Source organism: Aplysia californica, unplaced genomic scaffold, assembly GCF_000002075.1.
Source record: "Aplysia californica isolate F4 #8 unplaced genomic scaffold, AplCal3.0 scaffold00234, whole genome shotgun sequence".
NCBI classification, from domain to species: Eukaryota; Metazoa; Mollusca; class Gastropoda; order Aplysiida; family Aplysiidae; genus Aplysia; species Aplysia californica.
Window position 1 is genome coordinate 40,227 of NW_004797504.1, and position 23,628 is coordinate 63,854.

The 23,628-nt window shown below is 40.1% G+C and overlaps 2 protein-coding genes across 2 annotated transcripts; one reads left to right on the plus strand and one right to left on the minus strand.

Annotated features, from left to right (window-relative positions):
• The first annotated feature begins 1,417 nt into the window (after nt 1-1,417).
• On the plus strand, nt 1,418-8,871 carry LOC101860821 (beta-1,3-galactosyltransferase 1-like). Its single transcript, XM_035970204.1, has 2 exons — nt 1,418-1,605; nt 6,845-8,871. Exons 1-2 carry the CDS (start codon nt 1,451-1,453, stop codon nt 7,812-7,814), a joined length of 1,125 nt encoding a protein of 374 aa, XP_035826097.1. The 5' UTR covers nt 1,418-1,450; the 3' UTR covers nt 7,815-8,871.
• An 8,494-nt stretch (nt 8,872-17,365) lies between these two features.
• On the minus strand, nt 17,366-21,834 carry LOC101855731. The gene is made up of 4 exons (XM_005100037.2): nt 21,816-21,834; nt 20,675-20,846; nt 19,506-19,621; nt 17,366-18,507 (listed from the first exon to the last, which is right to left on the minus strand). The coding sequence occupies exons 2-4, from the start codon at nt 20,790-20,792 to the stop codon at nt 18,340-18,342; spliced, it is 402 nt and encodes a 133-aa protein (XP_005100094.1). The 5' UTR covers nt 20,793-20,846; nt 21,816-21,834; the 3' UTR covers nt 17,366-18,339.
• Nucleotides 21,835-23,628: the final 1,794 nt, after the last annotated feature.

The window sequence follows — 23,628 nt, forward strand, 5'->3', positions numbered from 1 at the left end:
ATAGTCTAATACTAACAAGGTCACCTTAGCAGAGACTGCGACCAACATTTTGTAACTTCACGGTGACATTAAAGAAAAGTTCAGTAGAGAACTGGATTGCGGGTGCCCGCATTCCTAGTTACTCATCGGAGCAGGGGGAGATATGACTAACGCTAGCATAAAAAAAAGAACTCAACTAACAAAAGCATGTTTTCTCATTAATTATTTACATAAACACTATTTCACACCATTACTTATCACCACCATCATATCTAAAATCATCATTACTCTCAGATCCTTGACATACATCTATTTTTTAAATGTATCTTGAATATATGTCTGTAACAGATACAGGTTATAACAGTTATGTAAGTAATACACTATTCAACACTATCAATACTATCATAATATTGTGCACCTTTTTCTACTAATCAGATGGCGTCATTATCATACAAATGGGCAAGGGAAAAAAAGAAGCCAAAACGATAAGACCACTTCCGATTCTACTGCCACTAATGGTGCAAAAGTTCCAACAGCTATGTGCTTAAAATTCTATGGTCCCTTTAGATTTGGGACTTGAAAAGAGAAGGAGAAGAATTTTATCACATTATTATTTCCTCTTTTGTGCCTTTTAACTATTTGGTTCTTTGTGTTCATTTTAAATACACGCAGCGGGTTTTTTTTTCTTTTATCTTCAAACTTATCCCACTTTCTTCGTCCGTCCGTCTATTTTTTTCTTTGTCTTCCATTAATATCACATTCTTTCTCTTAAGTGTACTATTCCAGCGGATATGTTTTTGGAGGCACGTGCCATACCTTCCGTCTAACAATATAGCAATGTAATTGTATTGTCAGTTTTACTTCCGGACCATACAATAAACGGTGTTTTCAATTGGGCATAACGACTAAAAATCTAACGTCAGTTAAGCTGTAAAGAGGATATTGGAGGCGAAACTGGCCGCAAACGAATTGTGCCTCTATTGTTTGGTACAGATGTCAAAGGCGCTCCTGCGTGATTTAGATAGAAATCAAGATTTCTATAGTGTATGTCCTGTCCTCCAGAATAACAGAAACGTATAAAACATTGCCTGTGGACAATGGTTTCGGCTAATTTCTCACTCATATTTTGAGACAACCAACGTTCCCTTACCTTTCATTCAATTTCTTGTTTGTTATGCCCTGAGGTGTCCTAATAGTTTTTTTCCCCGTGAAATGAAAAGGTTGGGATGGAAGAGAGGGAGGCCTATACTTAATAAAATGAAAAAAAACAACCCCAACGTCTTACCCCCATCTATCTATCTATCTATCTATCTATCTATCTATCTATCTATCTATCTATCTATCTCTAAGTAAAAATAAGAGTATATACTCTCTTGTAACACCTCTTATCTTCTGGCGCTCACATTAATGACCTTATGCAGTTGCGAGCACCGTAAAACCTCTACTAAAACTAAACTAACCATTTTGTCTCATGTTCGATTCAGGAGTTTGTGGAACCTTGTTCCGACAAAGACATTTCCCTCCTGGCCATGTAGTCGTCTTGTTTGTGGGGCTGTCCATCTTGTACCTCCTGGTCATCCTTCAGATGTTCCAAACGACGTCAAAGCATTCGATTGAAATCAACAGGTTGGTGTATTTAGTAGGTTGCGCATGCATTTTTTGTGATATATAAATTAATTATTATGTATATAATACAATATTTTATATCATATATATTATGTAAACATATATATATATATATATATATATATATATATATATATATATATATATATATATATACGAATTACACATTTATGCTGATATACGTTATGCTGGTGGTTGGAGGGTGCACCAACTGTAGGTCCCACATGTTTACTTTGCCTTTGTTGTTTCTGTCAGTATGTCTGTCTTACTTTTTCCAAGAACTAAATTACCATTTTGTGTCGATGCGCTCATCTTTTCTGGGAAATACCCAAACGAAAGAAAGCACGGAAAAATCCATGAGCACAATACTCATATAAATTAATAATTTCTTTTGTTTGAGGGCTCTGATGCTGATTACAGGATGAACAATATTCTACAAGTTCATCGACTAGAACAGTTGAGATGTTTAAAAGACACTTCTATTCTTTTGAGGACTGGGCTTCAGATGTTATTAAAGAAATTGGAAGCTTCTAGGTAGACGGATTTATCATCCCACGGTACATAATAATATTGTCAAACGGATGCTCTAATGCACTTCCAGATAGCAACCATTTTTTAAATGGAGAAAAACTGAACAGAAAAAGAAGAGGGAGAAGAAGAAGAAGAAGAAGAAGAAGACGAAGAAGAAGAAGAAGAAGAAGAAGAAGAAGAAGAAGAAGAAGAAGAAGAAGAAAAAGAAGAAGAAGAAGAAGAAGAAGAAGAAGAAGAACAAGAAGAAGAAGAAGAAGAAGAACAAGAAGAAAAGGAGGAGGAGATGAGGAGGAGGAGGAGGAGGAGGAGGAGGAGGAGGAGGGGAAAACCAGACTTTTGCCGAATTCTTAGCTTTAAACTTCTTGCCGATAACATTTCCACAAGCGAGAACTTCACATAGCTCTACACCGCTTCGTCTTTATTTACCACATTGCAACTGATCCCCTGTGGAAATCTTTTTTAAAAAGAAAGAAATTTAAAGAATACAAAAAAGAACCCTACTTTTAATTCCTTACTGCTCAGATTGCGGGAAACACGACCCATTAATTTGGCAGGCAATTTACAGTGTCCGATTACAGTACTGAATCCTCATTCTTAAGTCAAGCAACGGGAACAGGAAACAGTTTTGGAATAGCAAAGGCTCGGATCTCCGAACCCGCAATGTCACGATTACAATTCTTGTAGCCTTGCCTTTTCGCTTGGCTGCAGACACCGCTAGGTTATTGGGACAGAGAACAATAAAATGGAAAGTCTTCACAGTCTGATTCCAAGACATGAATATCAATGTTCGATATAAAAAAAAGTCATTTAATACAACTTGACGTATATTATTTACTATTTATGTGAAAAGAAAAAAAGGAACCCTGATCTCTCTCTCTCTCTCTCTCTCTCTCTCTCTCTCTCTCTCTCTCTCTCTCTCTCTCTCTCTCTCTCTCTCTCTCTCTCTCTCTCTCTCTCTCTCTCACTCTCTTTCTCTCTCTCTTTTTTATTTCTTTTTCTCTCATTGTGTGTGTCTCTCTCTCTCTCTCTTTCCCTCTCCCTTCCTCTCTCCCCGTGCCTCTGCCTCTCTCTCCATTTCTCTTTCTCTCCTCCCCCTTCTCTCTCTCTCTCTTTCACTCTCTCTTTACCGTACCCCACGCGGTGCCCCATGTAAAACGTTAACAGTGGCGGCGATAGTTACTATATGTGAGGCATCATGGTGGAATCAGGCTCTCGTCAGTTTTTGGGCACATCGAGTTATTGGTATCATCTTAAAGCTTGTTCATTGGTCTTTATTTGGATGAAAAAATATCCGTTTATCTTAAATACAATTCGGGATATTTGAAAATGAAGGAGGTGGGGGTCACCTGTTTTCAGAGGTAAAATTAGTGAGAAAATGGCCGCCAAAGTTTACTTATTTCCTTAGCTTAAGAGTACGTGGTAACTGAAAATTTACATCTTTTGTGCCTTTAATTAACGTTTTTCAGAAAAATCGACACAGAAATGAGTTCTTTAATGAGCATGAAAGGTGTTGAGCCCAAAAACAAAAAGTTTCTTCACTTTGATTATTTTGACGAGAGCCTGATTCCACCACGCTGCCTCACATATTATGATACTGAAATAAGACAAGTATTGAACGTGAGACAATGGTTGCATGCCTCTATGGAAGTACCATCACAAGCGTTGCATGTATTGGGGAAAGTAAAACCACCAGTAAAACGCCTTCGCCTTTTAGGGGGTGCTCACTCACGTGATCGGATTGGGTCGGATCGGGTCGGGTCGGGTCGGGTCGGGTCGTTTTCTGGTTGTTTTAGTGCACACTACCACCGGTACCCGACGGTCAGACAACATCAGTTTGATTGTAGAAAATGGCGTTTAACAGGAGGAGAAGAAAGTTGTTGTTCTATCTTGTTGTGGTCAGGAAGAAGGTTACGCAGACAGAACAGATCTGATACCAAGAGGATTTTTGGGCCCATACCATACATTAAAAGCGGGGATCTCTTTGAGAGTTCCACCATCTCTATCCACAACTCGTCCAAGACAGTGAAAGGTTCTTTGAATATTTTCGAATGAAACCAAGCTAGTTCAATGATTTGCAATCTTTTTACACGGATTGCAAATTCAATTCTTATTATTTATGGACTTGTGCGGGGAAAAGCGTGTGTGTCTGGGGGGGGGGGGGGGGGGGGGGGGGGGCTCTTGTGGTATAGAGGTAACATGGTTCACCTCTCATTCAATAGGTCCCAGGCTCGAAACTTGACAGGGAGGGAGAAGTTTCTTCTTTAAGATATTATCCTTTCACCTCCTTTCCTGCTCTAATGTTCTGTCGTCTACTTTTGTCGCGACGAACGCCGTAAAAAAAAAAAGAAAGAAGACCAACAGACCGTGACAGAAAAGGAGAAAGAATTTATAGAGGCAAGTCTACAAAAGTATCCCCCTTTGGCTCGACGGACGACGTGGAATGAAGTAAACGGTCTGTTCCGGGACTTCCGGTTTGTGTGTGGGTGGGTTGCCGGGTTTTTTTCTAGTTTTTTTTGGGGGGGGCGGGGTTATTACAATGTACCTGTCGTTACAGTTCTGCCGGCGTTCATTCATTTGCATGGGAAAACGGTTCTCAGCAACTGATCCCCTGTGGATTTTTTTTTACAAAGAATGTTAAAAATACAAAAAGACCCTACTTTTAAGTCCTTACTGCTCTGATGCTGGTGTGGGTCTAGACTGAATAGGCTTCACGCTCGAACAGAAAACGAAAAAAGAGAGCAAAGATGAGCTGTATTTGATTGCTAACAATGCATCTGTCTTTGTCCGTAAAACAGATTATTGAGCAAAGAAATAGTTTTGATTCCCTTTACGTTTCTAGAAAAAAAGATGGGTGCGATTAATAGGAACAATAATAAATAAACAAACAGTGCCCCTTGATATTCTAAAATGCAATTAAATAAATTATGAGCCACACTGTTATGGATACAGGAATAGAAAAGTTGTTGCTAGCTTCTTTCCCTGTGTTCGTCTCACCTTAGCGGTCACGCAGCAGTTGTTCCAAGTGATAGGCAATCATGTTCAATTGATTTGTCTCACGGCGTGGCGGAACCAGGCGCTCGCCAAGTTTTAGGCATGTGGAGTTATTGGTATTACGTTAAAGCTTCTTCATTTATATTGCTTTCGATTTTAAAAATACCCATCCATCTTGACTGGAAGACAAGATATTTGTGATTGAAGAAGATGGGGTTGCCGATTTCAGAGGTAAAATTGGTCTAAAAAAAATGGCCTACAAAATTTAGTATTTTCCTTAGCTTGAGAGTTCTTGGAAACTGCAAATTTACTTTTATTTTGCCTCTAATCAATAATCAATATTTTTTTATATTTCCAGTAAAATCCACACATAAGTGTGTGTTTAAATGGACATGAAAGGTATTGAACCGAAAAACAAAAATTCGATAAAAATTGTCAACTTTGCAGAAAAATGTCGGTTTCTTTGATTTCATTCTTTTGAAGAACGCCTTGTTTCACAACGAAACCTCAAATATATTCTACATGTCTCTTTGATAGTTTAACGACAGCATTTACCCCAGCCCACACTATAAATGGCGTGGCTCTAGTCCCAAATCTAATGAAACTTCTTTTTGCCTTCTGTTAGTCTACTAACGTGACTTACAAAATGTATCCTATACCTTATATCACTATGAACATTCGTGCTTTTTCATTAGAAACGATTAAATGTGACTCAAATTAATAGGTTACAGGTGACTTAAACACATATCCAAGCCCCCACCCCTTCCCCCCTTTCCTTAACCCTAATGAAAAAAACCCAACTAAATAATAATATCGTTCACCTCATATGGATTGATATTGTTTTCATACTTTTTGAATAGGGAAAATATTCGTTATTGTCAGCCTGGTGTTTAGGAAAAAAAACCCTCAGCAAAACAGAAAAGAATCCAAGATAGAATCTACATGTAGATACCCCGACTCTAGATATTGTCCTACAAATATACAGATTAGCTTTGCATTCAATTTGCACAAACAATGGAAAGCTACCTCGCCCATTTAGTATGAGAGCATACTAACTGGTGGCAAGAAGAACAAGCATCATTAAAAAACAAAAATATGTAGACCCAATCTAGTTTTCAGTGCGGGAGTCAAACAGCGCCCCGAAAAGTGTGGCCATAGTTCCGTCATGAGGGACGGCTTCTATCGGTCACGGGTTGCTGTCAACATTTCCATTTCCATTCTTTACATCATACTTTTAAAAAATCAGATCTTCGACAGACATAGACGATCATGTTTCGGCATGCATTGCTTTGCTCGGATGGTCTAAAACAGGCTATACTATCCTGGTCTTTCAAGATACATACAGAAGAAGAGGACTTAATATAAAATAAGATAAGATAAGATGAGATAAGATAAGATGATATCATTTTTATTGTCTACACCCTGGCATGCCGGTTTATGTCTGTGCAAGGCGCTGCAAGACTCCAAACTGATAGCTAGACTATGTCAATATTGTAGGTAGACAACGTTGTATCTTTCTTTCGCCTAGTCACATCTTTCTCATTTGATCCTACCGTCTCAATTCAACCCATCGTTGCTCTTATTACACCTCATGTTATCCCAATCCTTCCTTTTAATAAAAAATCTCATTTAATAAAATGTTATCTTCCCATCTCATAATATCTTTCCTCTGCCGTTTCAATGTAGTCTCATACCGTCTTATTTTATCTTTTCTTAGACTGGTTCGAGAACAGATCCAAAGAGAATATCGGCCAGAAAAAGTAACAAACACGACTCCAGAAACACTGCCTGAAGAGGCGCACGGTGGGCCTACCCAGACAGTAAGTAAAAGCACCCTGGCGCCAACAAAGGTACCATATTATGACGTAACTCCCCCAAACCTGGCAAAGATCACAACGCTTACTCAGGACCTGGAGCTATTGCTCTCTGAACCAGTGATCAACCCACACAATTTTAATTACGTCCACAATCCAGACGATGTTTGCAAGAAACAAAAGGCCAAACTCCTTATAGTGACACCTTCTGCGCCTGCGAATGTCAAAAAACGTACACAAGTTCGGAAGATTATCCACAAGCTTCTAAACGGTACAAGCCTTTACAAAGACGTGGTTCACCTTTTCTTTTTGGGAAGTCCCAACGGAAGATGCACTTCTCAAAATGCATCGCAGATTATTGAGAAGGAGGTCAAGAAATATAATGACATTGTCCAGGAAGACTTTTTGGAGTTCTATGGGAACATTCGCTATAAAGCCGTGTCTATGCTTAAGTGGGCCAGCACTTTCTGCTATAACGCCTCCTACGTTTTGCGAATCGACGACGACGTGACCGCAAATCTATCACAGGCAATAGCATCGCTAAGGACGTTTGGGTGCTATCACGAGGACTTTATTCTGGGGAAAGCACTTGAGGGTTGTAAACCTATGCGTAAGAGACATGTAAAGTACTTCATTTCTAAGGAGGAATACCCCCACTCACTGTACCCCACGTTTGCTCTAGGTGGTCTCCTCGGTTACCCACTGAGCACCGTGCGACTGTTATATGAGGCTTCTCTAAGGGTGAAACCGATCTGGTTGGACGACGTCTACATCACTGGGATCTGTAGGACCAAGCTCAACATTTCCCTGTTCACCCAAAAAGAATTTGTCTTTGATCATATTAACGATGGAAGTCTGGTGCCGCTCTCTTGAAAGCTCCGTCATACTGATTGTTCTTTATCCTCACTATCCCCTCGATGGCTCAGTGCAAGAAATCCAGGCGCCACATTTTTGTAAAATCGACTATTTTTTTAAACCTCGTGGCAACAGATCTTTCTCCGTCATATCTTTTCGATGTAACGATCCCACTGTAAACGATTTTAGAAAAATGTGGCATACGAGTTTCTTGAACTGATCCGTCGACCTGTATGCAGCTTCTATGTTACTGTCATTGCCGCCAACATCAATAACATAATTTTGTTTCGGTTTATTTTAATAAGCCCATAACTGTCTACCCGTATTGAAATTTCATTATAAGATATACGTTCATAAATCAACAATAGCTTCACACTAAATGTCGAGCTATGGCTCATGCTCTTAACGCAAACCGGCATTTGTAGTGTACCGGTGAGGTGCTGTGTTGGTCCATGCAGAAAAATTATCGACTTCGGTTCCCACGGGGGTAGAGAATTCTTTTTGTTGAGTATCTCAGTCTTTCTGCTTGGACTTTGTATACCTATCAGCCCAAGTTAGCCCTCATGGTCGAAATTCATCTCCTCTATGAACTAAGTTATGTCAGTAAACACACATACCTTACAACAAATTAATAGCTTTTTATAAAGTCTACGTGGCGCTGCTTTTTTTAAAGTCATAATGATGCGTAGTAATATCGTGGACACATACTACGTCCGATCTGCAGCCGACCAAAAGATTAATGTTGCTGCACATTTCTAACCTTAATACACAAATCAGAAATAAATACGACCATTGTCTGCCTTTAGAAGTTTCAGATATAAAGGAGACAGAAGTGGGAGATCAGCAATAACAAAGACGTTTCGTTCCTTTTTTTTTTCTTTTTAAAAAAATCCCTTGCCCATTTATATGAGATTGACGCCATCTGATTAGTAGAAACCAAGTGCGTATGACTGTAGTGTCCAATAATGTATTACGTACATACTTATTATAACAAGAAACTGTAATAGAAGATAGAGATTCCAGGATTATAGATGTAAGTCATTGATCTGAGAACGGTAATGATTTTATATTATAATGGTGGTGATGAGTGATGATGTGAGATTGCGTTTAAGTAATGTTAGTGTTAGTCCTATCTTCCTCTGCTCCAATGAGTCACGAGGGACGTGGGCACACTCTATGATACTCTATCCTGTTCCCTACTGGAACCATCATTACGGTCATCGTGAAGTTCCCAAATGGTGGGCAACGTCTCTGCTAAGGTGACAGTGTAAGTGTTAAGTTACGTTTCTTTTTATAAGTGCCTCTTAACAGCGCGCCTTCAATAAATTAATCGTTACCGTACCTGACTGTTCTACGTGCCTCGTATAGTGTGCCAGATTCTGAGACTCGGTAAAAGGCTTGTCTATCCTCGCAGACAGCTTTGTCTATCCATCGCTTCTTACTTGCATAATATTCTGATGTATATAAAGGTTAATAAAATAATACAATTATAAATTATAAATTTCTCTTTTATGGATCCCAGAAAGGCAATTTGGTTTACAATGGCAAGCATACATACATACATTCCTACATTCCTACATACATACATATGAATACATACATACAAACATAAATTAAATACATGCACAAATACATACATGGATACGCAATATTACACAAGTACAGAACAATTTACAATCATGTCATTGCCGGTCGTCACTGTGCTGCGCCCTGTATTTTGAGCTAAGATTGTCGTGTCTTGCTCAAGGACACACCCCCAATGACCACCCATCTAAACCCCGTGTCACCGACATTTGCTTGACATTACTTGAGTCTGAACTCTCTGCTCACTTAGCCACTAGAGCACCCAGCAATGGGTGAGGGAGGAAGGAAGAGGGGGATGTAGTTTATTTCTCTCTCGAATATTTCCATCTGTGTGCTGTAGCATTGTTTTCAAACCAACCTTTGTTGTCCTTGACAGGTAGGGTCATGGCATCCGCCTCCTACAGGATATAGATTATGTCGATTGAGGCGTTAAGTATCTGCAGTGATAGTTACATTTACAACCTTTCTTTTTTCGCTTTTTCTTTCTCGTCTCTCTTCTGCTGTTTACAGTAGAACGCTATTTCCAAGGCCATCGGGCAGTGCTATGTGGTCGAACCACCTCATGTTTAATTCTATAATATTTTTATGACATGTTCTTTACTCTGGTGCATGAATTTATCACCCCTAACAACACTGTGAGTATATATAAGAGGTGAAAGCTCTGGGTTTAAACATACATCTCAGATAAGATAATCCAATAAAAGGGATCGAACATTCTTGTAAAGCGCCATTCCAAAGGACACAAACATGAACCCCCTGAACCTGTAATCTCACGATTACGAGTCCTGTAGCCTGACCACTAGATCTAGATTACCGGCTTTCTTGACTTTATTTGGTCGCTTTTAAGCACAAGGGGGCTATCCCGAACAATGATGTTTTGAGAGAATCGAAGGTGAAGTTTTTTGCCCCTTGTTCAGTCAGACAATGAGTTTTATCTATAACCAAACAAATATACACACCAATGAAACCAAACTTTTCCCAAAGGAAAGGCAAATCAAACTTTTGTCGTAGGTCAAGAGTTCTGGAAACCCCCGAAATCTGGGTTAGGCCGCCTGTCCTTAAAAGCGACCATTTATTCTTCCCGGAGACCAGTATGTTTCTCGATGTTCAAAGAACGTCTTCAGACGTAAAGCATGATGTATCATAATTCCATTGGGCTCTTAAGATCTTCAAAGCTAGCTGTAGACATGTCGTTTCTGTTTCCTTTCCAAAGACTGGGATAAGAAGGTGGGTTGGGTGGGTAGGTACGAGGTTTTTAGAGGGGGTTAGGGCTTCTGGATTGGGATTTAGGTCAGGAGAGGGCGGGATTGAGTGAGATCGATGTGGTGTTGGGGTTAAGTCCCTTTTTCAAATTGTTTTAAATAATATGATAGATGTGTAGTCAAGGTAACATGTCATAGAAACGTCTTTTAAAATATTATTAGTTGCTACGGCTAACGTTGCTGTTGTTAATAATAATATGTCACATCAATCTCTGTTTTATGATAATACTATTATTATTATGATTTGTACGAGTAATAGGCCGCTAGAAAATTACTCAGATTTCTGTCATACGATGTTAAATGTGTTGAGGAAACGTTTTTCCTACTTGTTTTTAACATTACCTCTGTGTTCCATAAGTCTGTGCATCTTTAATTCCTGTTACTGAATGTTACTATGTTACGATGCATTTCTATTGTTACACTAATATGATTTGTGTTTTTATGTTAGTTTGTTTTTTGTTTTTGTTTGTATGGTTGTTGTTGTGTTTTTTTTACTTTTTAACGTTTTAGTTTTAGTCTTTGTATTTTATATACATTTTATTTTATTTTAGAATTTTTTTTTTGCTTCGTTTTATGTTTATAGCATCAAATGAAAAAGTTTTAAAAGTGAATGGAAAAACAAAATGTTAATGTTTGTATGTGTATGTAGTATAGGGTTTTACGGCGCTCGCAACTGCTAAGGTCATAAGAGCGCGCTGTTAATGTTTGAAATATTTAATATTAATTTATTGCTTGCTGAGCATCACGCTGGTAGGCAGACAATTGGACACTCTGGAGGAAATAATGGTGAAATTTTACATCGCTGTGGTAAAACGGAACAATAACGGACGACCTACTAAAAAAAGGGATTTAAATTGGCCGTCAAAGGCGGTATGATGTAAATACAATGCATTAATGTAGAGTTTTGTTCTTTTTGTCTGTCGTCCTCCTAACACTCTTGATGTTAACTTGCTGTTTTTTTTTGGTCATATAATTAGGCTTACGGTCTTTCTATTTGAATGCAAAGGTTCTGTTTGTTTGTTATAGTTGCTGATTTTTGTCAAAAGTATTAGATCTAAGTGATGGACAAAATAAAGCAAAAAGATGAAATCAGTTGCTACAGAACCCGTTGAAATAATTATACTCAATTTATGTCTGTCTGTCTGTCTGTCTGTCTGTCTGTCTGTCTGTTTGTCTGTGTGTCTGTCTGTGTGTCTGTCTGTCTGTCTGTTTGTCTGTCTGTCTGTCTTTGTAAATCTACGTATAATTATTATATCACATTGTTGTGTATCTCGATGAATGTGTGGCACAGCAGTTTAAAAAAGAAACAAAAAGCAGGCGCTCATTCGATGATAAGGTTGAAAAGCCACTTTTTTCATATTTAAAAAAGCTCAACACTTTTTGCCTCCATGTCAAAAAACACATTTCCAAGGAGACTCAAATTCTGCAGATCACCAAACTAACCTTGGTGCTTATTTTCTTGCTGATTTTACCTGTGACACCAGTGACCCTCATTTTCAGAGAGATCGCTTGGAAAGCCTCGTGGCTGAGCTCACTTCTCTATTTTACGACTATCACCAACAGTTCCCTCTTATCTGTTCTCTTATAGACTACACATCAGTACATTGTTAAACGCCTTTGTATATCGATTACTGCAGTTGGGAAATCCTTCATAAAACAGCCACTTGTCGTCACAATATCGGCCAAAGTGACCCCCACCCCCCCAAGAGGGGTCATTAAGATATCAAGTCAATGAGAATATGACTGCATCCTTTCCTCCCTTTGCCTAGGTTCATGTAAATAAATGCACGCTCCGTTAAAAAACACGCTTGGGAGCTCTCCCGAGCACCGTGCGTTTAGGCGGAGACTACTGGGTATAAACGAGCTGCACTGCAGTAAGTTGAAGAACCAGCAGTCGACTGCGCATGAGAGTTTGTTTAAGTAGAGGTTTTTGCGGCGATCGCAACTACAAAAGGTCATATGAGCGCCAGAAGATTTGATGTGTTACAATAGAGTAACAAACATTTTAAAAAAGGGGAGATAAGGACGATAGACGTTTGATAGGAAAATAGAAGCAAACCACACCAGAGCAACCACAACCACCCATTGCGCCTGAGATCAAGCGGGGAAACACAAAGGAGAAGAAGAAGAAGACCCACACAGATCTCCTTTCAGAGGTGGACATTGTCAATCCCGCCCCTGGCAACTGAAAGTGAAAGGTCTCATGCCATTTCGATTCTTTCTTTATTTGTCTTATCACAATAAGTCTTTCATTGCACAATTTGCGCTTACACCTAACGATTTATCGCATGATCGAGAGATCATCCACCTATTTTTTTTTGTGGGGGGGGGGGGGGGGGGGGTACAATTTATTGTTACATGTAACCCAGCCGTTAGATTTGTGCAAACATTTTTTTTATGTCTACAACTGTACAAACAAATGCCAGTGCAAACACAATTTTGTCTTCTCTTCTACTTTCTGCAGCACGAAGGTACCCTTAATAGATTATATGATCCACAGACGAGTGCCATAATTCTCCTTGCTCCTTTTAAATTACGGAAGATTCTCTTTTGTGCCGCTGTTGATGTTGATTCCGTCAAAGGAATTTCCAGGGCTTGCAAGACCAAATTCTATTAAAATTTCGTAGTCTAAGAGGCTCTTTTGCCCCAACGTAAGCACTGTCTAGCACACAAAGATTAAGTCCACGCCCATATTTGGTAAATGTGTTTATGCGTCGCTAGGCTGCCTACCCCCTTTCCCCCATTTTTTCACGTAAGCACTCCGCTGCACACACAGACAGGCTACGAACACAGATGGGCTACGAACGCAGTAAGAACAAACTACACGTCTTCTGCACGGATTCGTCTACAACGCGCGTTCGCTACAACTTTTTGACGAAAGTGCACTTTGCTTTGTGACATCGTGGATCCTGTCTCACGTTCGGGTTGACCCGACCTATACAAAATGCATATTAATATCAACAATATCAGACTTCTGAGGATACATACAAGTATTATGCACAGCAGAATCAAAGAATCCAAGTTCCCTTTAGAATGATTTTAAATATAAAATATTTCCATTTTTATATTTGTGCTTTGTGCGTAGCAGGGAGTAATATTTTTTTTCCTGTAGTTAAACCATCAATAGCCCATTAAAAAAAATATCTTGACTAAACTTTTTATCTAGAAATTACAATGAAAGTGAAAAATAAAACACAAAGTTGAATTTGTTCAATAAAAGAGTGACTTATTTTCAAAAAAGTATCAACGTGTTATTCAATTTTTTTTTTAAATCCCTGACTTGTTTCATGGAGTAGTAATTAGATTAATCATGAACGACGACGACGATGATGATGATAACGACGACGACGATGATGATGATAACGACGACGGTATTTTTTACAATGATCATGGTAACGACGGTAATTAGTGATGATGATGATGCTACTGAACAGATCAGCCACGTTACCTAAAAGTAACCAAAAGGCATTCCCTTGGGGACAAAGGCTTTCGAAAGTTTGTCGCACACTTGGTGATAGCTGGACTCACTAGCTCTAAGAGTGTGCAAAATGTTGATGGCTTAATTCTGATGTAATCTATGCACTTTTTTTTTCGTCTTTCAGAAATTCATTCAATAGATGATATATTCACCCAAGTTTTCCCTTTTTCTAATATTATATCTCATGCATACAATATCTTTGACCCCTATAACGTCTTTTCCCCAGCCAGTATAAAAGAAGGAGCTGCAGAGCCACAACACACAGAGACTCCATTTTTGAATTAGCCTGATTGTCAGGTCATCTTGGCCCTCGACTACGGATGTTCACGCCTAGGTCTAGATACAAAAATGCATTTTCTCAGATCATGGCAGCTTTGAGCACGTCATCGTTTCCTGTCACTGTAGTGCAGAAGTTAAAGACACGTTATATCCACTGACCTAAGATATAGTTTTAGGTCGGTGGTTGTATCGCACTGCGTTTGCAGCACATGCTGAAGGTGTATTGAAGCAGTTCGCCCACTGTGGAGCTATCACGTGCACGCCAATGTCTGGTACATTCGTTTATTCGTCGCTTGGCTGCACCTTCTCCCCCACCCCCACCCCACCCCACCCCATTTTTAAAATTAAACAGCAACAAAAAAACCCCAAAAAACAACAACCCCAAAACAAAAAAGACCCCAAACCTGTATATAATCAGCTCTGACGATGACACCTGGTGCATTGTTCTTCCATTGAAGCAAACCGACCTGAAAGTTAATGATCTATCATGATGAACGGAAAAGTGCGTGAAACCACAAATGTCGTGACCCCAAAGTGCGAGAGAAAAAAAATTCGTTTCTTAGGCTCCCAGTTCTTTCATGCTCATTTCCTCTTCTGTTAACATTCCTAGCGAGCAAACTGGGGGTACCGTACTTGTGGATACGAAATTTCACTTGGCTATCCCCAAATCTTCAAAGTTCCTTCAACGAAAAAAATATTGTCCTTCATCCACCCCTCAACCCCCCCCCCCACAAACACTCACGCACAAGCAAAACCTGACCCCTTCTTGACCTATTATATGACGCACGTCATCCGTGCTGCTTCTGTGTTGTTCGGTGTTCGTCATGATTTGGGGAGCACAGGACAAATCCCGATGGGTACAAAAACTCCCCTATTAGGTTCTACTAAACGCACACACTTCAAAACGTGAAGCCTGATATATTCTACTGTGTGGTTCAGAGACATGGTGGCTCACAGCATCAGCAGCAAGGAAACTGCAGAGCTTCGTGAATGGGTGCCAACGAAGGATAGTGCGGATCAAGTGGTGCGATCGAGTCACTAATGCTGAACTGTGGGAGAGAACAAGTCAAAGGCCAGTAAAGGAAGACACAGGTGAAGAAATGGAAATGGATTGGACACACCCTGAGGAGACCTCCGACAAGCATCATCAGGCAGGCTTTAACGTGGAACCACAAGGAAAACGTAAGGGAAGACCAAAGGCGAGCGGTACAAGCGGAAATTGAAAAGGCGGGGACATCATGGAAAAAGGATGCTCAGGACAAGCTTCGCTGGAGTAATGCTGTTGATAGAGAGAGAGAGAGAGAGAGAGAGAGAGAGAGAGAGAGAGAGAGAGAGAGAGAGAGAGAGAGAGAGAAAGAGAGAGAGAGAAAGAAAGAGAGAGAGAGAAAGAAAGAGAGAGAGAGAGGCACACAGACAAAACCTGCTATCGGTCAAGATCGCTACGCATAGGGCGCACCTAATTTGTAGGTATTGAGAAACAATTCCTATCGTCCCGAATCTCCGTTGCGGGGGGACATATCACGCACCATCGCTCACAGCGTTGTGTCAAGTAACGTCAAGCGGCTGGACAAGGGAAACTTTTAAATGACCATAGCAAAGCAGGTGTCCATCGTAGAAAGAACCCAAACAAACATTTGAAATTGGCATCCTTCAATATAGGGTAGATCCGAGCAGATTGTTATTTCTCAACGGTATAGAAAATAATTAAGGTTGCTATTCTATAGAAAAAGTATCAGTGTGTTGTGTGGTGCATGGGAATTGTGTTATTATTTCTTTGTCAGTGGGCCAGCCCGGTGCGACAATTTTTTTTAACTTTCAGGGATGCTTTCTGTGACCCCTAGGTGAGATAAATTGCTACATGTACTTATTTTAAGAATACTTGCCAGATTTTGTTCTGTGCTCTCCCTTGCAAAGCAGGAGGACCATGACGAAAGCCACTCTCATCCCATTTTGTATTCGGTTTACTACATAAAGGAAATGTAGACAGTTTGACAATATCCTTTAAATACGCAACCGAAATCACAGGACATCTGAGCAGAACTTGAGTTTTAAAAATCTAATTTTGTGTAATCCACATTTCTGTCGACTGTTCATGGGCCTTTGCAATATTGAGAAGGAGACGAGTCCTCGTTGTGCAGGGGAGGGGGGTTAATAATCATTTCATTTGACGCTCAAGAAGCACAGTTTATATATTTGTTATGATTCTAACTTGCCAGAGCTAGATCAAATTCAGCAGGACAGCCTACATGTGCTGAAAATGTGTTTCACGTGTTTTTCCCTCGGAAAGATCCATGCAGAGTGGATATGTCTGTCATCGATGAGCCAAAAATATAAGTGGGCCGTCTTGTGTACACTTTGTCATGCACCAAGTCATTTTGTTGAACGAGGAAAACTCGTGTTACGACGCGATGAAATCGGGTGCTCGTAAAATTTTTGGGCTTGTGGAGTTTTTGGCATCATCTGAAAGCCGATTTATTTGCCTTGCTTCAAATTAAAATATCCATTTTTTTTAAAAACAGACAAAGATATTTGCGATTGAAGGAAGTGAGTTCGCCTGGTTTCAGTGGTGAAATTAGAAAAATGGCCGCCAAAGTTTGTAACTCCAATGACAAAAGAGTATTTGATAACAAATGACACACTTTGTGCCTTTACGGTTTTTCAGTAAATTTCACAAGGAAATGTGTTTCTATATTTCCATTGAGGCTATATCATAAAATAGAAATTTGAAAAAAAATTTCATACTGGCGAAAAAATGCCTGTTTCTCGGATTTCGTTATTTTGACGAGCACCCGATTCACCTCACCGCCTCACATTTAACAGCGAGTGCAATAGGTTCATAATGGCCTCACATTTAACAGCGAGTGCAATAGGTTCATGTGAAATGAGAAAAAGAAAACAACCATTTTTATCTATACATACAAAAAATATTCTACACATGTGAACACAGAAAACAAGAACACGTCAAATTGATCAGTTTGTTTTCTATTGACCGACTGATTGCACAATGGAGTCCAATGAGTGGACTCTGGCAGTGACAGGTGAGGTCGGTCTCCATCCAATCTGCGATACTCTGAAGCCTGTTCCCAATTAGGGACATGTCAAAAGAAGTCATGGAATAGCCATTAAGTAGCATGGAGCAGAAAAAAAAAATCCAAAAAAAGCCGTTAAGTAGCATCCAGCCAAAAAAAAAAATAAACGCCCAAAAACGCCGTTAAGTAGCATCGGGCCCAAAATCGCCGTTAAGTAGCATCGGGCCAAAAGAAAACTATACCTAGCAGTCGTGTCGAGTCACAAGAATTGGCAGTAGAGTCGTCATTCAGGTCACCAGTTGTACCCAAAAGCTACATTATAAAAAATCCCCTGTAACGTCATTAAAATTGGTCCTCAGTATCGTCATTAAAAAGAATCAGTATTGTCAAATGGTCGAGTGGCGTCCTGAAAAGGAAAAAAAAAAAAGTGCCTAACACCCACCTCCCCCCCTTTCTAAAGAACAAACTTTAAAAAAAAACAACTAAATCCCGCTAAGATTACCGCACCATAGAATATTCTCTACAGAGTAACGTCTTGTCAAGATGTCATTTTTAGAACAGTCGTCTTGGTCCCTAAATAGATCGTGCTTGCCTATATGCAAGCCATGCATGTCACATTGTCATGTTCCTTTGAAATTAAAATAGAATACAAATTTAATAAATTAATTAAGTACGTTCACGGACTTCATCATAAACATTCCCCAGCCCCTCCCTTAATTTTCCCCACAGAGCCGAAAAAAAAATTCCTGCTTCTGGAATCCGTAATGGACAAGCCCGAGCTCTTGCTATTGGAGCAAGACCCTTGGGGTTAAAAGTGGGGCGGGTGTGTGATGAAGGCAGGGATAGAGGAATTGTCACACTAAAAGGGGTGTCAGGGCTACACAGCAACGCAGTGGCTTGAACGGACGTGCTCAGGACCCAGTCTGAAAGGGGTCAAACGGTCTGGTGTGGTGGTATCGGCGCTTGGCCAGCGCATGCTGGATAGCCTTCAGCATGACCTCCAGAGTGCCGTAGTTCTGAGAAGTAACCAGGCCGTAGTTGATCAGCGGCTCCAGGTGGACAAGGTCCGAGAAACGCTCCTGGGGCAAAGAAAAAAAACAACAGGAGTGCAGGACACAGGATAAGGGAACAAAATGAGTAAAGGAAACTTGATTACAAAATACGAGTTTTACGTCCCCGTCATTGTAATAAGGTCATACGAGTGCTCTTGACACATTTAACATTTTCTGTTTGGTAGGAATTTTTAAGCTTCCCTGGTTGGCAGCCAGAGCCTACTCTTACCGATTTTAGAACCACCAAGGGATTTTCTAACGTGCGCAATGTGCACATGGGATCTCCCAGAGTTTTCGTCCGTATCTGAAAATCGAGGGCGTTACATCTTACCATATTATCAGGAGCGTGTCTGAAGTACAATAGTAAGGAGCCAAGGAGTAGCAGTTGACAGTCTGTAGAAAGAGTCAAGAGCCAAGAGGGGATAAAGGAGAAGGAGAGGAGCAGATGGAGACAAAAGTACACGGCAGAGTATGTTTAGAGCAAGACAGGAGATGTAAAGTGACAATTCTAGAATAAAAAGGGTCGTTGTCAGGTTACGGGACCTGTTGAATGGGAGGTTAACGTAACCCTTAAACCACGAGAGCCCTCGTTTGAGAGAAGAGAAGCACATTGGCACGTGGTGGTAGAAAAACAGAGCAAAAATTAAGTACGGCCTTTTAGAAAGTGCCCTTCAACAACCTCGCAAAAAGGAAGCGGCCTGGGACAGACAAGCATGTGTTAACCGTTATCCGCCTTGTTTCACAGACAGTACAGGGAGAGTAAGTTAACTGACATGAAGCCAACATGTTTTCGCTCCATTGTTTCAGGGCTTTTGAAAAGATGTAAGTTTCCAGTTAAACAGCACTTACAACACAAAGATTATTTCTGAAGACTAGGTGTTAGAAAAGAGTAACAAATAGAAGAGAAGGAAGGACAGATACAAGTGAAAAGATGTTTGATAAGAGCAAATCCACACCAGTGTAACCCCCCTCCCCTCCTCCAAACCGCACACGTTAGTAGTTTACAAGCTATGGCGGCCACTCACATGTTTCGGCGGGTCAGGCTGGTTGAGTATCAGATGCGCGTGGAAAAAGTAGGGGTCCACGCCAGGAGGAGCCAAGTAGAATGGCGTACATTCCTGGCACGACAGCTGATCTTCCACTGGGGAAAGCGAGATGTAATTTTTCATCAGATTCTCGAGATCTTAACAAAAATTCAACACGTCGTGCACACACACCTTCACACAATAATAATTCGGTGGGCATACAAAATATAAAATTGTATAAATTTGTTTTTGGAATTTTTTTTGGATAGGTTTTAAGGCTCCACATTTTGGTCTTGGCCCATCAGGGATGTAGGTCATGCCTTCTGAATAACTTACATTATTTTAAAATCTATACAATGATAAACGACTCTCCCCGTTATTTTGCGACCCTAGATTTTCATAGTACTATATCATGTTCAGTACCTAGTAGAGAAATTTGACGTAAAAATTGAAATTCACAATATGGTTAGGCTTTTTTGAATTTAATTCTTTACATAACTTTACTCCAAATATCTTACGATTTTGATATAGCAAATAGAACATTTGGTTTCTGACCTCTTGGCCTTGGTAACATAAAACGGCCTAAAATTTCCAAACTTTAGTAATATTAGTAAATGATTGAGCACTAGACCAGTCTAAAAAAGAACAAAGCACTATACATATCCAAGAGATATAGAACTAAACCCTTGAAACAACTCGAGATAAAGCAGTAGACACCTATAAGGAGATTTTAAAAACCCAGCTAAGTCAAAATGTCAAAATTGTCCCCCAAAAAGCTACCCTTTTCAAGGAGAGAAGTCTTATTAGGTTAACGTCTTTACAGTGTCTTTGAAGTCACAAATGGGCGAAGGGGATTGATGTACGTACGAGGGGTCGTCTTGGACTTGAATGGAGTAGGTGTTTTACTGCACTATCCACCCTGTTTTGGTCATCGTCTTGGAAAAGTGGCCGTTAGGGCAGCTTAGGCCGTCTTTTTAAAAAAAGTTTTAGTAAGTGTTTTACGGCACTTGCAACAAAATAAGGTCATACAAGTGCCGACGATTAGGTGTAACAAGAGAGTAACAGACATAAAAAGGAGGAGAGAAAAGGACGATAGATGCTTCATGAGAAAGAGCAAACCGCAAGAGAGCACCCACCAACCAACCACCCACACGGCTGTCTGTACTTACGGACGACTTTGAAGGCGTTCGGATGCGGCAGCTGTTGCGGTGGAGTCGCCACTTTAGGCGGAGGAGGAGGCGGGGGCGGACGAGGTGGGATTTGCTCCATGTTCAAGTCACGGGACATGATGGATACAGTTGCAACTTAAAAAGCAGGTACCAAACTATATCCGTCCGGTATCTGGAGAGGTAATGAGCATTGTTTTATACGCAACAGTCGACAATTTTCTCTAAAAGAAAAGTGTTAAGCAAAACAAGTAGGTCTCAAGTGCCAAAAGTTTATAAGTGCTACTCGAGGAAAACATGGAAAGGAAAGAAGGAAGAGATGGTGAAATGGTATGGCTTTAACGCCCCTATCAACAGATGGAGGAGAGACAAGGAAGATAAGGTTTGATAGGAAAGCACGATCGCAAGTCAACCAACCATGAACAACAGAGTTTAAATGACCACTCTTGAGCTTGGTGGGAATCAATTAGAACACCAATAAGATGTGGCCATCATGGACTGAGAGGCATATCGCATTCAAGAGGAACCATTCTCGTTTGAGCCTATTCTAAATTAGAAGTGAGGCGTTGCGGTGAAAATCAGGCACTCATCAAAATAATGAAATCTAAGCAATAATTCGTTATCCCCCTCCAGTTTGACAATTTTATATCGAATTTTTGTTTTATTTCTTTACTCATTACCTATTATTATGTCCATTCATAAAAACTCGTGTGTGGAAAGGAAAATGATTAAAAGCATAACAAAACGTAAATTTGTACTTTCTAAGGAATCTTAAGTTATATACTAAATATACCTAGATATATGGGCATTTTTTTTCTTCTTCGAAAGAAAGGCATATGAACAAGTTGTAAGATTACACCAAGATCTCCGGAGAACAAGTGCCGGATTCCACCACGTTGTGGCATTTGCAGAACCAACGAATGCAATCTTTGTGGATTAGATAGAGCACGTATTAATTGAAATAGAAACGCTTCTTTTCAAGAACAACGATTTGAAGTCTGAAACGATTTTTAAAACCCGCCAATTTGAAGTGGAACATTGCTGGAAAAAACATTAGACGTCGAAATGCTTTAATAACACGAATTAACTTGGAGTCAGTTTGAAAGAACACATACATTTGAAATTGAACCACATTGATACTCACTTGACCTGCAGCCTAAAAAAATGGCTTGAGATGTGAAATGAAGAGAGATATGGTCCTTTTATAGTACAACATGCTGAACAAGTACGTGAGTTTTGTTCGTAGTGGTCAATCCACGTGAAGAATAATAATAATGTGTTGTTATAGAGTGGGACAAGGAAGGAAACAGAAACAATAACGTGTGACCCTTCACCGCTATTTAAGACAAACGTCGGACTCTTTTTTCGTTTCTGTAAATCCTGCAATAATAGTGTACTTAGCCCTCCTCTTTCTCCACCCAAATATTCTGTTTCTGCCTTCTGAAACAAATTGTGTGAAAAACATGTTTAAATTCTAAAGAATTCCCTATAACAGCAGTGACGTGTCTTTAAAGCTGAATAATCGGCGATCCGAAAATGTTTTGAGTTTTGATGCTTCTTTTTTAGAGTAATGATCGACTCTGCCAAACCTGCCTTACTACTAATGCGGGATTCTAAAATCACAGAATCTTGGACGGGCGTTTATGATGTACCACACTGGCGATTTGCTGCCACACGCAAAAGGCCGGAGTTCGAATCTAGTCGAGGGGAAGTTTTCCATCGTGGACTGCCGATTGTATTCTCAAACATAGATCCCTCTCAATCCTGGTGTTGCCTCCACAAGTAGGTTCAAAGCTACTATCTTCTTAAGCAATATACAATCTGTAGAAAATGGTTCAAAACATCTACAAAATACATAATAAACTATTTAGAAGTGTAGAGAGAAAACTGTTGCGAGATGGATGGTCACCCTGAGCGTGTCACTAAGTGAGATACGCCGACTCGTGCACGTAATAAGGTCACTCTAATGTGTCTACCAGAGCTCTTTGTATGAGCTGGTCAGTTTTTCGTGTGCTGTGAGTGAGTAAAGGGCTTGACGTGTTTATCAACACGCCTTCACAACACAAATAATGTAAGTAAGAATGGTCTAACAAAGACAGAAATGATATTGTGGGCCGATCATTCTGACGTCAAATATTGTATTAATATACTATATATGTATTTCCTGTTGCTTCTTCACGTGTTTCTCTGTTAATTTTACGAACCCTCGGGAATTTTGCTGCTCGACTGGCAAAACAGGTCCACTTCTTTTTTGTTAAACTTCTTGGTATGATATTTCTTTTTCTTATACGTTCCTGCGTTGTCCATTTACATGTACTCTGAGGTGACCTTAATATTTAAGTTTTAAACGTTCGCGTGATTTGACCTTGTGTGTGCGTGTGTGTTTGTGTGTACTTGTATATGTGTGTGTATGAGTTTCTCTCTCTCTGTGTGTTTGTGTGTGTGTGTGTGTGTGTGTGTGTGTGTGTGTGTGAGAGAGTGAATGTGTGTGAAAGGTTGGGGGTTCGAGGGCGCCACTGGTAGGTCCTACTTCTTCCTTCTTTTCTGTTCCTCTTTTGTCTCTGTCTTTCTGTTTCTCTTCTTTCTAGCACAGTTACACTTAATTTTGTTGATGTTCTTTCTTTGCTCAGACTCAGTATGGGGGCTCTCGTGATTTACAGGTACGGTGTTCCCCTCTCATTCAAAACGTCCGTCCCTGGACTGGAAACCTGACAGCGACGGAAAATGTTCTTCTCTAAAAATGTTCTCCTTTCACCTCCGTTCCGGCTCTTTAGATCGACACGTCCTGTTACGTCGTCTGCTTTCATCTCCACTTTTTACCCCCTCCCCCTCCCCCCTCCTCTGGACTCCTGACTCTTTGTCTTGCCTTTCTATTAATACTCATTTCTTGGGACATGCAAATGTAGCCTATATTTTTCTGTGTATTTGATCAGTTTTATCAGTCACGGTGTTCGCCT

What these genes read in the sequence shown, in the direction of transcription:
- LOC101860821 (XM_035970204.1), top strand. Translation starts at nt 1,451, where the DNA reads ATGTTCGATTCAGGAGTTTGTGGAACCTTGTTCCGACAAAGACATTTC. An exon ending in CATTCGATTGAAATCAACAG is followed by an intron (nt 1,606 to 6,844) that starts GTTGGTGTATTT and finishes ATCTTTTCTTAG; the next exon opens with ACTGGTTCGAGAACAGATCC.
- LOC101855731 (XM_005100037.2), bottom strand. Translation starts at nt 20,792, where the DNA reads ATGTCCCGTGACTTGAACATGGAGCAAATCCCACCTCGTCCGCCCCCG. An exon ending in GAACGCCTTCAAAGTCGTCC is followed by an intron (nt 19,622 to 20,674) that starts GTAAGTACAGAC and finishes CGCTTTCCCCAG; the next exon opens with TGGAAGATCAGCTGTCGTGC. An exon ending in AGCCTGACCCGCCGAAACAT is followed by an intron (nt 18,508 to 19,505) that starts GTGAGTGGCCGC and finishes TCTTTGCCCCAG; the next exon opens with GAGCGTTTCTCGGACCTTGT.